The sequence below is a fragment of the Strix uralensis genome, chromosome 4 (assembly GCF_047716275.1).
Source record: "Strix uralensis isolate ZFMK-TIS-50842 chromosome 4, bStrUra1, whole genome shotgun sequence".
In the NCBI taxonomy this organism is placed as follows: Eukaryota; Metazoa; Chordata; class Aves; order Strigiformes; family Strigidae; genus Strix; species Strix uralensis.
The window spans coordinates 90,643,713-90,659,072 of NC_133975.1; the positions used below are offsets into that span (position 1 = coordinate 90,643,713).

General features: G+C 44.7%; 1 protein-coding gene across 2 annotated transcripts; it reads right to left on the reverse strand.

Annotated features, from left to right (window-relative positions):
* Positions 1 to 516: 516 nt before the first annotated feature.
* On the reverse strand, positions 517 to 13,776 carry PPP1R14D (protein phosphatase 1 regulatory inhibitor subunit 14D). 2 transcript variants are annotated; one of them, XM_074867793.1, is made up of 4 exons: positions 7,284 to 7,702; positions 2,950 to 3,045; positions 2,703 to 2,735; positions 517 to 643 (listed from the first exon to the last, which is right to left on the reverse strand). In XM_074867793.1, exons 1-4 carry the CDS (start codon positions 7,464 to 7,466, stop codon positions 575 to 577), a joined length of 381 nt encoding a protein of 126 aa, XP_074723894.1. In that variant the 5' UTR covers positions 7,467 to 7,702; the 3' UTR covers positions 517 to 574. The 2 variants fall into 2 exon arrangements, 1 of the variants encoding a protein (XP_074723894.1); XR_012628852.1 differs by lacking the exons at positions 517 to 643; positions 7,284 to 7,702 and adding an exon at positions 13,664 to 13,776 and having other exon boundaries at positions 2,624 to 3,045.
* Positions 13,777 to 15,360: the final 1,584 nt, after the last annotated feature.

Below are 15,360 nucleotides of genomic sequence, written 5' to 3' on the forward strand. Positions count from 1 at the left end.
GAACATTTTCCTTCCATCCTACTGTATATTTTCTGTTCAACCTTCATGAATAACAGAGGCTTAATAAGACTTACAAAGTATTTACAATGCTGTAGTCAGGTACAGCAGTAACAGGTAGGAGATCACAGCTGGGTCCCAGCCAGACTGAAACGGGGTGCAGCTTAACAGTAACTTGATTTTCCATGTTGATGAATGAGTGATAACCAATGCCTTGTTTTCCTTGCAGTGGACGGAAAGAAAGAAGTCTTGATGAGCTCCTGAGAACTGTATTCAGTGTTCCTCAGCCAGCATGGAAATTCCTAGAAGAAACTAAAGGAAGGACATCTTGTCCTGTTCCCCAGCTTAGCATGCCCTTTAAGAATCAGGAAAATGTACAATCTAGCTCCCTGCTGCATGTGTGGATCTGGAAGGAGTGGAGACATCAAACCACTGGTACAAAGTTCACAAACTTGGTGATGTTTCTCAATAACAGTAAGTCCTAAACATATTCTGAAGTGATGTTGCTGATCCTGTTTTTTGTGGGGAAGATACACGTTTCCCTGTGACCAAAGCTGGGTGTCCCACGTGGGCAAGGTCATTTCTTCTGAGGATTGGTGACTTTCCGGAGACCTTTCAATCGACTGAGCAATTCCGTAATGAAGTCCTACAATGAGAATTGGTTAAAGAAGGATGTCACATTAATTTCAGTGCTCGCCAGCCCAAAGAGTACTATGGCACTTGAATTATTCCCACATTTGCCTTCATGTTGAGCAGAAACCAGAATTTTCACATGTATTGAGCAAACCTATCTTTTAGCTTAGGAAAGGAGACCTTTTGATGGATGAAAAGGGTCTAAAAGCCTCTCTACTTCCCTTCTCCTGCCTCCCTCTGGAGCAGCTGTATTTACTTTCTCCCCAGAAGCCTGCCTGCCCTTCTTCATCCCAGATACCTGCTTTTCCACCTTGAGATGACCTAGGATGCTGTTGTCCTCTGTTAGGTTCCACTGCTTCCTGTTGCCACCATAACCTCCTGCCCACTTCTGCTGCCCTCCCAATCTAGGGCAAAGCAAGCTGTCCCTCTTGTTGAACCTGTAAAGCTCTGTGTTGTGGATTGCAAACCATCTCAAAGCTGTGCCAATTCTACAAGGAAGTGGCTGGCAGAGAAGAGGTGGAGCAAAACACACAGCAGGACTAATGATAACCTGGAGCAGGGCTTGAGGACAGGCAGAGCAGATAGATGAGCAGTTAGTGGAGATAAACCCCGACTACTTTGCTGACACAGCCAAGGACTATGAACTAAACTGGACCATCTGGTTATTCCAAGCAGAAGTCAATGTGAGTAGTGCAAACTTTACCCTCTCCATTACAAGTAACATCACCATAAAAGAGTGTGCAGCCTTTCTTCACCCAAAAAGATAGCTACATGTCCTTGTAATTAGGCAAGGTCACTGGAAGTATTTCAGCTTGTCTCCATTTGTGCTGTGTGGAAGCCCAGCTTCCTCACCTGGGTGATCAGAGGTTGCTTGCCATGGCATGCTCTGGAAGTAAATGCCTAGGATCATATACACCTTTTCAGTCAGTTCCTTCAGAGGAAACCAGTTTGTTTCCTCTCTGTGCTTTCTGAAAACAGGCTGCTGTCATCTTTCAAGGGGACTAGATTCAAGATCACCAGGGTAAAAGTACATGTTTTTGCCAATGGGGCAGCAGTATCTGTTTGTATTTAGCAAGTGCCATGCTGTCTGCAGAACACTTTGGTGGCTCATGAATCAGTAGAGCAAACTCTTTTCAGTTATCTCTCTGGGAATGCGGGGTTCTTGCCTAAGATCTGAAATTCAGACACTGAAAATTATTTCCCTATTGCTGGCCTTGTCTGCTGAACCCCTGCTAGGAGACAATCCGCAATGATTGCTACAGCTGAGTTTAATTTTAGTGATAGTCATGCATCCACCTCATTTTCTGTATGTTCATCACTGTACATGAGCTCGACAAGATGTGGAGACCAATGAGTGATGTCCCAGCACAATGCTCACATGCAGTGCCTGTGACTGAGGCAGTGGTGGGACACCCCATTTTGCCCAGGTCTGCAGTGCAGTGAAGGCAACTGCTGTGTGGTGCATGCACTTAGGCTGCTAAGTATTGGGCTCCACTCCTCTGGACATTGTGACAGCTTGTAGGCTTTCTTTAACTCTCTAACTCAAAACCAGTACTTATAAAGTTGACATGGGAAAAAAAAACACATGTAAAACTAACTTATGTGGCCACTGTTCAACAATTACCTGCCAATCCAATTGAGGGCCATCCTGCATTCTTGTCACTCATAACACTAGAGTGGTTTAAGCTAAGAATACCTTTAGTTAACAGTGTGCAAGATGATTATGGGCACTGTATCACTGTCTACGGCTTTTCTACACTGAGAACCAAATAGCAACTTGGCCTGGTCAGCTTACGATGTCCAAAACATGGAATGAACTTTCCTTGGTTGTAAAGCGTAATTCCTTATTTGGGCCATTGTTCTGCCAGGAGCTCACCCATGTAGATTTACATGTAGATTTACATGTATTTTTCCTAATACAGCAGGATTAAGTGGAAATTCCCATTGGGAATGAAACAAATCTGCAGCGTCATGTTAGGCACAGTAATATCTTGGTGATTCAGCCAAGCAGCAACAAAGACACACTCTTACAGCACAGTATAACACATATATATCGATGGTGCTTCGCTCACCTCTGTTGGGCTGGAGCACTCATGGAGGATTTCCTAGAAAATCAAAGAGGAGTCGTTTCAGTATGTTATGAGTTGACCTATTCTCCCTTCCCTATAAAAAGGGTACATAATCTTACTGCATTTGACAGGCTAAGACACAGGGAAGCATCATGCAACACTGTATACACATATTATGTACCCCACACACCACTACTTCTCTTTATGAAGGAAGTCCCTAACTTAAAGTCACCAAGTTCTTCTATCTGACCTGTAGTTTTAATTTCTGTTCTTCATTAGGGACCTCCAGGAGATCTTCAAGATCAATTTGTGGTTCAGGAGCTGCTGCTTCTGTTTCCTCTCTTAGCTAAAAAAGAAAAAAAAAAAAAACAAAAAAAACCAAAACCAAGACAGTTAATAAACATTTGAACTTTACAGAACTGAGCAGCTGAGAAAGAACCAGTTACAATAAAACTGTGCTGCAAAGTTGAGGCCAAGATATAAATCATCTCAAAATAAGGAGGTTCTTAGAAAGAGGGCACAGATTCCAGGTCCTCTGTAGTGTCTGCTACAGCCACGCATCCTGAGGTACACATTCTTCATCTTTTCCCACCTCAACACTTGATACCACTGCTCAAGGATTGTTGTCCATCACAGGAAGACCCTTTCAAGAATAGCCAACTGCAATTGCCAACTACAATGCAATGTAAGCCAGCCTGGGACAACCCTCATCTATGAAGAGCATGCACAAGCGTTCACCAAACAGAAATCCAGCGGGCTTAATCTTAGGCACAACTAATACAAGGAGATTTTAGGCTTTTAGGCTAAATACATTCACATAGTTGGTATTTATACTAAGGCTTTTTGCAGTAACGGAGAGAAAAACAATTACACTTTTGAAAGGCCCAACAATATTTTGCCAGCTTTCTCAGACATGAGGGGGATGTAATAGTCTCCTTTAACGTAAGGGAGACCCCAAGCTTTGGTGAGTGAAGTAATGACCTTGTAATGCATGGGGGTGTTAGTTGGAAACATTTGTAAACTTGATCACAGACACATTTTAGCTCCACGTGTCTCTACAAGACTGTAAGGAAAGCAGGCTGTGGTTTCCAATGTTATTTGCAAAATGAGTCTTTGACAACACAACACTAGTGATACTTTAACATAGTAATCAGCAGAATAAGGATACTGAGTAAACAGCGCAGTATCTGATTGCTGGGTAGCATTTATGGATGTGCATGTAAAACATTAAACAATAAAGGTAACTTACAGGCAAAAAAGAAACTTGTTCTGAGCAGTCTCTGATACCAAGTCAGAGAGGAAGTAGAAGACTTTTGTTCAGCTTTGTTATATAGCTGACTTGACAATAAGTAATAAAACAGAGTTAAATATATTGTACTGTGTCCCACACAGCATTTCTTCTTAAAAGCAATAGTTTTCATGTCACTATTTAGACAACAGGTGTTGATCCAGCCTGACTCAGTCTCTAGCTGAGAAGTAAAATAAGACAGGTGGGTGAGACAGCGTAGGAACTCCCTATGGCTTTCTGGTCCTAGTATGGATGGTCTGCTGGCTTCCACATGCAGGGAGACCAAAACACTCTCCTGAGTCTTAGGTTTGCTGTAAAAAGCCTCATGACACTAAATAGCATAGAATTCAGATTATCTGTATCAGGAGGCCGTGTTTCAACTAACCTTGCTGGCATTTGAATCTGCAATGCTGTTTATTCTGACTCTGTCACACGGATTTCTGGAAGACACTGAGGAACACTGCACTGCCAAGGGCAGGTGGAGCAAAGGAAGAAGCTGACAAAGAGACAGTGTAATGGAAGTAGATGGATCCAAGGAAGCCCAGACTAGCAGGGCTAACTACGTCTTGCCACGATGCACAGAGGAGAGCAGGAGGACCTGCTGGACACCTGTGATTACAAGTAATTTACTGTGGCACACGTATTTATTTGCAAGAACCTATGTAACCCCCTGTTCTACCCTATTAACAGTCTCTGACCTGGCACAGCATCATGTTACGTAGTTCCTGGTAGCAAATCTCTTAGGCTGGCCCAAATACACCAGGAAGTTGGGAAATGTGTTGTGCTGGAGAGGTGCTAGGAAAGGCAATCCACCAGCAATCTGTTCCTGTAAGGGCATGGCTCTATTTCTCACTTGTGCCTGATGGGGTTCTGTGGTAGGGAAAAAAATATCCCCTTTGGGCAGCTCCTCTGATGACAGTAAACGGCTCCTAATTCTCAAAAAAACAGAAGTGGTAATGTAACATGACTTGGTTTTCTGACACCTTTACAAGTGTACATCTGTAGACTTAGGCAAGTAAGAGTAGCACACAGGGAGCCTCATCTTGAGTCATGTTACTGTGCTTCTCATCTATATATAGAAAAAACCCCGGCCTCAAAATTTCTCTTCACAATATTTACAATAATTCCCCAAAAGGCAAGATGTTCTGTTACTCAAAGCAGCAGCCATTCTCCTTGCTTATCTCTGGCAAATCTCAACACCCAGGCTAAGGGCTCTCTGAACTGAGCTATCAACCCCAGGGACAGTGCCTTAAATGCCAGTGCAGGCATGGTTGGCAAGTGACACTGTCACTGCCGCTGTTCCTTTGAACAGCCTTCACTCACCAGGACCACCACTCTGGCACTTCGTATACACACTGAATTTTGCCAGTCTGACTAGGTTTAGCAATAACATCTGCTCCTATGTACACTATATAATGTTTCATAATGCATTATCAAGAGGCCTAAGATACAGATGAGAATTAATTACTATCATATTATAAACTATAGGAAACAACTGGAAATTCACAAGTCTGGAAGAGATTATGAGCTTTTATCCTTTGTCATTTTTTACTAAAGAAGCTATAAAATTGTTTGGGAAGTCTAAGAGTGCTAATTAACAGAACAGGAGCAGTAACATACTCATTTTCAGAGGAGCCATGCATTTGTGAGAGAAGGAAGGACCTTTTTCTCCATAGTTGTTTTCTGCTACATGTTCTTTGCATATTGCGTAAATGAAAACAGAAATTAACTAGTTTTCTTTCCCAACATGTCTTGAGAACTTGGGATGTTCCCACAAATATCAAATAGGAAACAGTCACACAGAAGATGATGATAATAATAATAATAAACAACAACAACAATAATAAAGACAGCCTCAGAGTTGGTTACTGAAGTTTGGCTCTTCAGCTGTGGCGCTGAGATCATTCTATGGCTCTCAGGCCCAGAAAACCAGCCTGGGCAGGCAAAAGCTTCTCTGTACCATCATGGCATATAGCAAAAAAATCGCCTTTCCTGGGCTGTTCTAACATGTCCACTTCCACTGTTGATTGCAATCTGAAACTGCTGATGCTCAGAGTGGAAGACTAAGCAATCATCAGCTCTTTTTTCCTTGTATCTCAAAAAACATGCTTAACACTGCACTGGGGTGCAAATACAGAAAACAGGGCAGAAAGGGCTTGACAGTTCATTTAGTCCGTCCCCAGCCAGGACATGAATAAAGTGTTTTACACAATTTTTTAAACCCATCTATGTCTTCTGTTGACAACGTATTGGATTGTGAGTCAAGAAAGCTATGTTCTCTTACTGCAACAGCCATTGCCCTACAGATAAAAGCAAAACCCTCAGTCAAGCTGTTTAAATGGGATTAAGACCATGATGTACAATGTGGGAAATCCTTTCACCTTCTCCTGTACCACACTCCAAATAAATTATCTCAAACATGGAAAAGCACTATCCCTTCTGAAAGCTCCCACTGTAAGCACCATCCATCTAAGCACAAAATATGAATAGAAGTGACACTACCAGGTTAAAATTTCAGTGTACCCAGCTAGTGCTGGAACTTGACTTAAATGTCCCACCACCCTGAAGACAAAATGTCATGTACTCTGCAACAGTGCAAGTGAAAACTGGCACCATTCAGGTGCTGGACTGAGGTACTCCTGGATCTTTCTTAGTGGGACAGCTCTCAGACAGGCAGGAAGAATTTAGGAGGGACTGTTCCTGGTGCAAAGGGAAACTCAGGAAAGGAACACAGCTCTGGGGATTTATGAAGATGAAGGCATAAGATCTCTACATTTGAGCATGGTTTGGCTGTTTTTTCTTTCTTCCCCTGCTGCCAGTAGTGTATTCAGACTCTGCAGCTACAGATACAGCATTATCTGGAGCATCTCATTCAAAGAGCAGCTATAGCTACGCTGTTGTGACCAAAAGGAACAAGGATACCCTTGTAACTCTAACCCAGCTAGCTTAGATACTGCTCACAACAAAGCCACTCACCACAAGGAGCTCAGCAACAAGCAGCATCCCGGTTTGTACATCTCTCTAGGTTCTGCTACTTGTGCTGAGCCATAGCTACACCCCCCCAGCAGGTGCAAGACCAGGCAGTTTAAAGCTAGTTGGATCGTATCGGTGCAAGCTCCTCTGACTGCAGACACAGCAGTCAGAGAGGTGCTGTGGCAGGTGGCAATATCTAATGAAGACTGAAGACGAGAAGCTATTTCCAGTAAGGCAGAGCAAGCAAACTTGTGTCCCAGCACACAGGGCCTCTAGTCCCATTCACCTGACGAGTGAGGGGCTGATTTGCCCCAGGGACTCACCCGGCATTGGTACAGCTCCTGCAGCTGGGCATTGATCCATTCCTCCAGGTCTAGCCAGCGCTGTAGGTCTTTGCGGTTGTACTTTATGGTTAACTTGCCCAGTTTCCTGTGTGATGATTCCTCCCCAGGTTTCTCTGGTGTCTGGAAAGTCACCCGTGGCAGTGTGCTGGAGTTGCTGGCCATGCTCACCACTTTCTCCTCTCCCTCCTCAGATAGCAGGAGCTCACTTTCCTGTGGGCTCCCTCGCTCCTTTTCTCCGTCTCCTTTAGCCAATGCCTCTCTGCAACTGGTGGCTCACAGCACAAGCTCCTCTCAGATGCCCAAGGCAGCCAGCATCAGTGATCCCAGGGAGAGAGGTGGGGGAGAATACTGGGCCAGGGCATCAGCCAGGCTCTTCAGGCAGAGTTACAGCAGCAGATTCTTGGGTTTCACCATCGGCTGTGTTGACAGGAGCAGGGAGGCAGGCAGAGGAGTTGTTGTAATAACATCTGTTGTTAAAAGAAGCCAAGTGAACCAGGGAATTGATGAACCAAGTTTGTTAATATTTAACGCAAGTTAGCTCCAAGAGGTGGGGAAGAAGGAGGTTTTAAATGACTGTTTTCCTACAGGCATAACTTATGTGCATGTGCAATTCCAGAGGGCTAATCCATGTATAATGCATTGAATCCTGCTGTGTTCAAGCTCCACAAGTGGTAAACTACTTTGCCTGCAGCTACTGGGCTTAGCTCTCACTGAAATGGTGTATTTGGCATTTTCCGGCTAAAGCATTGAACCAGCACAGATAAGACGTGGTCTGGAGTCAGGTGGCTACATCCTCTATTTTACAAGAGTGGGAATACTAGGTCAGTGACACTGCAAGCCAAACTTGGGCTCAGTAGTCCCATTTTACATTGTTCTACAGCTGTAAATTTATTCCAGCTTTCTCAAAAATTTCTGTAGAAATCCCGGTGGCCTGAATTTTAGATCATTTGAGCAAGGTGTTTCTGAGATAAAACAAAATGTCTGTGTTCTTATTAAAACCAAAGTACGGTATTTGACATGCTAACACCACAGGGGAAGGCCTGCCTAGGGATATAGCACTATCTCCTTTCTACAGAAATGTATTCATGGTAAACAGGTTCATCTGCTGAAGCATCATAAACAGCTATCGTACTATACATTATCATTGCTTGGTTTACAATCTCTTTCTTACTGGAAGACAGGTTAAAGGTCGGCAGCGTTATTGCCCTACGCCATTTTAGAAGGATATGCATGAGCAGCGCTGTTCAGAGGACCAGAAATGAGGGTGGCTGTGTTTAGGGGGTGCCAGGGCACTGGAACACCTGCGTTGCTTCTAGACACTGTATCACACCTCTTTATTCATCTGTTCCCAGAGCCCTCCGGCGACTGGCCCAGGAGCTGCCCTATCAAATGGACAAACCAGCTGAGACCCTCCATCATGAAGCAGATCCAGTCTCATGATTTATGTGGAAAAAGCAAGTAAGTCTCTGCTGCTCCTGGCAGCCAAGGTACTTCCAATTTGGAGACCAAGAACTAGATAAGCCAAAGGAAAAGCAACCAACCTTCTCCCACTGATAGCTGCTGCCAGGCAGCATGGGGCAGTCTGCAGGGGGGCTGGTCTCCTCTGGAAGTCGTACCCAGTCACCCTGCCAAGGCCACATTCCTGTGCCCAGAGGGATGGTGGTGCAGCCAGCCAGCAACATCTTGTACACAGGGTGGTAGAAAAATGAGCAGGACCATTCCAGCCCTTCTTTTCATCCTGAATTTGAGCAAAAATTGAAATCCTTTTCTGACAGAAAATCCCACAAAATGTTGATCCTGAAACTTGCTTCCACATCAGTGAGGGATAAAGTATTAAAGTATACCTGAAACTGATATCATATCCTCTGCTTTTCAGACAGCCTAAAATTTCTAATCAGACACAGCTGTCAGCTATTCAATTTAAGCAGCTTTACTCATTTTTCCTCACTGCTTGGCTGTATCCTCCCTATAATCTTACTCCTAAAACTGTCTTATTTAGACCAGAATTTCCCAGAAAAATCCATATTGTGAGAGGCTCAGAGCATACTCAGTGAATGCAGATTCTTCAGAGATTCTTAACTGTTAGAAACCTTGCAAAACCCATTGAATATGTGTTTACAACTATTGACTTTTCAAAGGTTAATATGCTGGCCCAACATGAGCAGATTTTCACAAGGTAACTGTGGACCAAAGGACACACATTGCCAGGTGTCAAGTTCCCGTCTCCAAATAGAAGTGCGCTATTTTGGTGTTCAAGTACTGACATTTTTTAACAGGAGAAAACAACCTATATTTTCTTTGGTCCTTTGGAACTCCAGACAGTCTGGCATTAAGACCAGGGTAAGAGGACCAGACTTACAAGAGAAGTTACCTGGCATCCCTGAGTCAGTCCAAAAATTTGCGGCAGCTGAAGGGCTGGCAGGGAAGTTGCCCCCTTCCTCCATCCCCTGTGCTGACTCTGGTGCTCTTTGTTGAGCAGTTCAGTTCAACTCTACATGAAAGATGGGGTTTGCCTTGTTAATCTTCTGCCAGCATAGTTGAATTTATGAAGCACAGGATCCAGAGGTCACAGGATAGGTGTGAGGAAGAGGGAAAGAGAATACAACCTGCCCTAATGGCTCTTCAAATGGCTCGAGCCGTTGTTGACTTGTAATCTCACTTGAGCATGAGCAATGCACTGAGAACACATCTGAAAAGGTCCACAGGCAGACTCACCCCACCATCCGTACTCTATCGACAAAATAATAAGCAGACCCTGGTGCCCTCGTGCTGCTCTATCACTGTCACCCTAAAACGAAATAAGACATTCAGAGGGGGATGTCAGAGGCCCTCTCAGGAAAGCTGTAAGCCAAAATGAGCTAGATTACAGGATGTTCATCATACTGCTTTGGCTTATATGAGCTTAGTCATGAATTCTTTGTAATGAGAAGGTGGCAATACAGAAATAAATGTTTACAGATAAAGCAGGCCTCCTACAGTAATAAACTATTTTAATCTACCATTAAAGCAGGAGAAGGCAGAAAAAGTGTGCAAGATCACTCTGGGAGGGTGTGGTAGAAGTTCCTGCAGGAACAGGATTGAGTGCCTCATACAATGTTGCTTCTAGACACTGTATCACACCTCTTTATTGTGAGTGATATTGTGAGTGATATTGTCCCCTTCGAACGAGGCAGCATCTCCTATGGGTACACCAGCCACCTGCCAGTGCTGGTAAGTGCCAGCTGTCACCAAACAAGAAGCAGCTGCACTCCATCCTGTCCTTTCCTCGCATACAGCAGACTCAGGTGGCCAAAGGGACAGAAGGACATTTACCATTTTGTTTGGACGTGCACTGCAGGGGGATCTCAGAGATCTCAAGCGTGGCTGGCAGACACCATCTTATTTCCAACCTAGTTATCTCTCCTTATAGCCTCAGGCATATAACCTGGACCAAAATTTCAGAAATGAACACGTGTGCTTGGGCAACTAAATCATCTAATCAGACAACCTGTTTTTTCACAAGAGCTGCACACATGTAAGCTCCAATGGACCTCCTGCTGCAGTTGCTGGTGATCATGTCCTCTGCAAATCTGCTTATCATTTATGTAGGTTTAAATGTGGCCACCACAGTTGAGTGTTAGACTGAAACTGTGCCTCAGTTTCCATGTGTGTGACCTGAGGTTGCTGCTCCTCCAGGCCTGCCCTAAGAGTGAGGGTTTGCCTCTGAGAGGAGCAGGGGATTCGATAGTGTGGAGTTGGGCTTTTGTGACTGTCTATGGCCCCAGAGAGGGCCACCAAACCAAGCTGAGCATCTGTGTTGTAGTGCCAAGCAGCCGTGACACTGATCCAGGCAGCAGAGCAACCAAGTGCATGAAGTAGATCTGGTTACGCTCCTCTGTTCTTGAAGCTAATATTCTCCATCCCACACCTGTGACCTAAGCCGGTGCTGCTCTTTCCAAGCTGATGACTGGTGCGTGCTCAATAATTCAGCAGGGCCCCAGCTCGTCTTTCCAGAGAACCAGGTCGGCCCCTTGAGTCCCAAGCTGGAGAGGAATGTTTCCCTTCAAGACAGCCAGAAGCCACTCTCTGCCTGTTTTAGAAAATAATCACTTTCCCTGTGGTTGCAAACATGATAGTTAACACAAATTAAACCAGGGAAGAGAGCAGAGGTGACTGTATCAATACTACATTGACACCACAAGGTAAAGAGGTTCTGCACCCTCCTGTGAGCAGGAACAGGCACAGAAAAAAAAATTGTGCGGATCGGAAAATGTAGCCAGGGCTGGGGATTTAAAGAATCCAGAGCTCCAAGTCAGCAACCCCAGTACACCCAGCATCGTGACATCCATCAGCCACTTCCCTCATCCTCCAGCATCTCCACAGGAGTGTGGAAACCAAAAAGGCTGTACTGTTGCCCCAGAGCTCTAGCAGGAAAAGGGAGAGCACATCATCTCTTGCCTTCAACTCCTGGAGACTTACGGAAGCAGCCAGGGGTTTCCAGCTCACACAGTCCCCACCTCTCACCTGAGCTGTACTGCTACCTTCCCACCAGCACGTGGAGAGGAGCCTATATATTCTTCAGTCAGGCGATCGGTAATCAGTCTTACTCCTCTCCCCTGATAGTCTTGCCTTTCATAAGGCAATGAAACTTCAGTGAGAAGGAAGAATGCCGAGACAGAGGGAAATACATTTCCCAACTTAGTATTTTACTGATCAAAACAAAATTGCAGTATTTGACACCGTCTCAGAAAATAGACAGGTCTCAGCAATAAAGATAAGAGGTCAGACGAGCTAGCCTGCCTGCCTGCCCTCCCTCCTGCCTCTGCTACTGGCAGCCAAGTGAAGCGTAGAGGCTACTGGCTCATCAGCAGCTGAGAAGGGAAAATGAGAAACAGTTGTACTTACTGTTTTGGCACACCAGAGGAGTAGCAAACCCTGGGCTCTCTCCTTATTTAGGCAATTAATTCTGCTTATCTGTGTCCATCCTCAGACATCCCATAGGTAGTGGGTTGAGTAAGCATCTCCACTGAGGACAAAGCCCCCTCCCTGCCTTGAATACTTAGGTGAAGCTGATAACATGAATTAGATGTAAATGGATTATTTGGGGATCTTTGAAAACCTGTCCATGTTGTCTTGTTGCCCTCCCTCTTGCATTGTTTTGCTGCTTCCGTACAGAAAGAGGCCTGCACCACTGAGAGCATTATCCGTGTTTTCATGTGGCACAGAGGTTTCAGCAAGTCCTTGAATGGTAGAGTTGGAGGCCAGAGAAGCACTGACTGAATAGATGAAGGGGATCTTCCTTCTTTTCCAGCCTGATTTCAACATTTCAGGCTTGCAGAAGCCATCTGTATAGTTCTTACACCAAGAAGCTTATTGTGACCCGATCTCCTTGAACAGGTGCAATTACACTTGCAGGGACTGTGCTGCTCCCACCTGCAGGGAAATCGCCATCTACAAACCCAGGGGAGAGCAGCCCTTCACTGGAGGCACTGGCAGCTGGCCTGAAGGTGTTGCAAGTCGGAAGGTTTCCGGGGATGCAGTCACTGTAGGAAGTGATGGAGAAGGAGAGGCCATGGGGAACCCCACAGCTGATCCTGTTGCACTCACAGGTGGTGTGAAGAACAGCTCAGGTTGCCTATGGGGACTTCAATGGGAAATGTTAAGTTTATTCTAGTTCCTGCAAGATTCTTTGCTTCACACTTCCTTACCTATCTCCCTGTAAAAACCTAGCATAGACAAGAATGCAGGTGTATTCTCAGTGTAACTAGTCTCAACACTATTTTCCCTTCTTCCTTTCCTAGTGCTCCTGCCCTTAAGAGTTTACCTTGACCAGCAACATTAAAACAAAAGCCAGTGCCATGGAGGACCATAGACAAGAACTTCCCCAAAGAAACAGTATATCTTCATTGTATCTCCCTTCCCCAAAGCTACCCTCGGTGCAATGGGAATGGCTCTCGGGAGGACTCAGCAGCCTGTCATCCTTTCCCTTGCTTCGCTCCACAGGACCAGTGATTAGTCACGGCCCAACGAGGTTCCTCCCCGTCTCCTTCCTTTGCCACATCTTTGTGCCGTCACTTGCATCCGGGTCTCACCCCTAAACCACACCAGGAGGTTTAACCTGAGGCAAATACAACAAAACAAGCGAGCAAGCAAACCTGTCTCCCAAGCATTAATTATACATGGAGCGGTTCCCAGGCAAAGCGCAGCAGAAGGGATTCGTCTGCAGCAGCCGGTGGGACAAGCTGCTGTCAGGAAGTCATCGCAGACGGTGATGCCATGGAGCTGGGCTGCACAGCAGGACAAAGGGGACCTGCAACAAGTCTGCCTTATTTTTCTGCCTGTTGGGGTCACTTCCTTCTGGAAGGTGGGCATCCACCTACCAAAGGGTGCTGGGGTCTCCATAGCAATCACAAGAAGGCAGGTGATGCAGGCTCCTGCACCGAGTTTGTAACAAGCCGTGCGTGTCTAAGAGATCTTATAACCTTAGTCAAATATTAAACTATGGTGCATTTTACCCCTCCTGAGTCACGTCCTGAATAGTTATTGCCAGACGGAGCGCAGACACTTCTCAAAGACAAATGTTAACAATGACTCACTCTTTCAAGACCCCTTAAGAACACTCCCCAAGTCATAAAATCACACACCCTACTTTCCCTTCACGCTAATATGAATAACACATGGCTCAGCTGAACTCGTGGGAAATTATTCGTTTGGCAGAAGATGTGGGCTGCGACGGGATTTCTAGGTTAGGAGGGCAAAGAGTAAGTTACTGAGTTAGAAGGAAAGCTGCTGCAAAAGAGAGAGGTTCCTAGTAGAAGTCCTTGATCTTGGGACTAATCTCAATCAAGATTTTAATTACTGAACCTCTTCAGAAGAAACTGAGCATATTTAGAAACTGTGCTACTGGCACAGAGGTGGGATGCATCCCTCCTACAGCAGAGGATGAAAAATGTGATCTTTAAAGGTCAAATAAACAAGCCAGACCCATCTGCTAAGCAGAAAAAAATGGATCAAATTTAAGAATATAGAGAATATAAAAAGTAAGATCACATAATTAGGAAATTGTCACAAAAAATTTAGCTGGAGACTGATCAGCTGAAAATGGCAAAAGAGAACAAGTCCAAGATCCATAAAACATGTACTGTTCATAAGATGGTTCTGCAGTGAGCCTATGAATGATACTAATATGAGCCCAAGATGTATTCAGCAACGTATTTCCAGCAGAGAGAGAGAAGATTAAATACTTGGTAATGGGTGATCCAGTCTTTAGACTGTGGTATAGAATTCTGTAACACGTATTTAATAATAAAAAACCTGAAACTGGAAAATGTGCAGAAAAAGGGCCATTAGGATAACAGAGGGGAAATGGAGAGTCTACCATAAAAGAAGTGATTGAAAGATCACGGCTTGCCCTGGAATTGTTCAAGGCCAGGTTGGACGGGGCTTTGAGCAACCTGATCTGGTGGAAGGTGTCCCTGCCCATGGTAGGGGGGTGGAACTGGATGATCTTTAAGTCCCCTTCCAACACAAACCATTCTGTGATTCTGTGATTCTATGCTTGCACTAGTAAACTGAAGACTGAGTTAGGATATGATTTCACTAAAATAAATTCAGCTGAAGAAGACAAAAGGAGAGAAGATTTTGAAATGAAAGGACAGTACTGCACAAGAAAACTGAATATAAAGTAACTATAAATACATTTAGGATGAGCAGCAGAAAACCTTGCATCAGGACATTAGGACAGCCTTCTGCTGAGAGTAAAAGCTATCAAAACCCCCTACTTCAAAGCCTAGACTTGATCAGCTTATGAAGGGGCTCATCCCTTCATAAACATTTAAAAAAAAGAGAAAAGGCTAGAGATGCCAATCAAAGAGTCCTCTCAGCCCTGCATTTGTAGGAGTTATGTTACCTGGCACAAGCAGAAGAGATGTCATGTCCTTCAGGTTTGCAAGAAACCCTTGACAGGGATTTTGTAACACAACACTACTGCTGAAGTAGATTGGGTTATTGCCAGTTAGACAAAAATACCAAAATAGAGTGATTAGTGGCAGTTCTGCCGATGCAGATATCCAAGTAC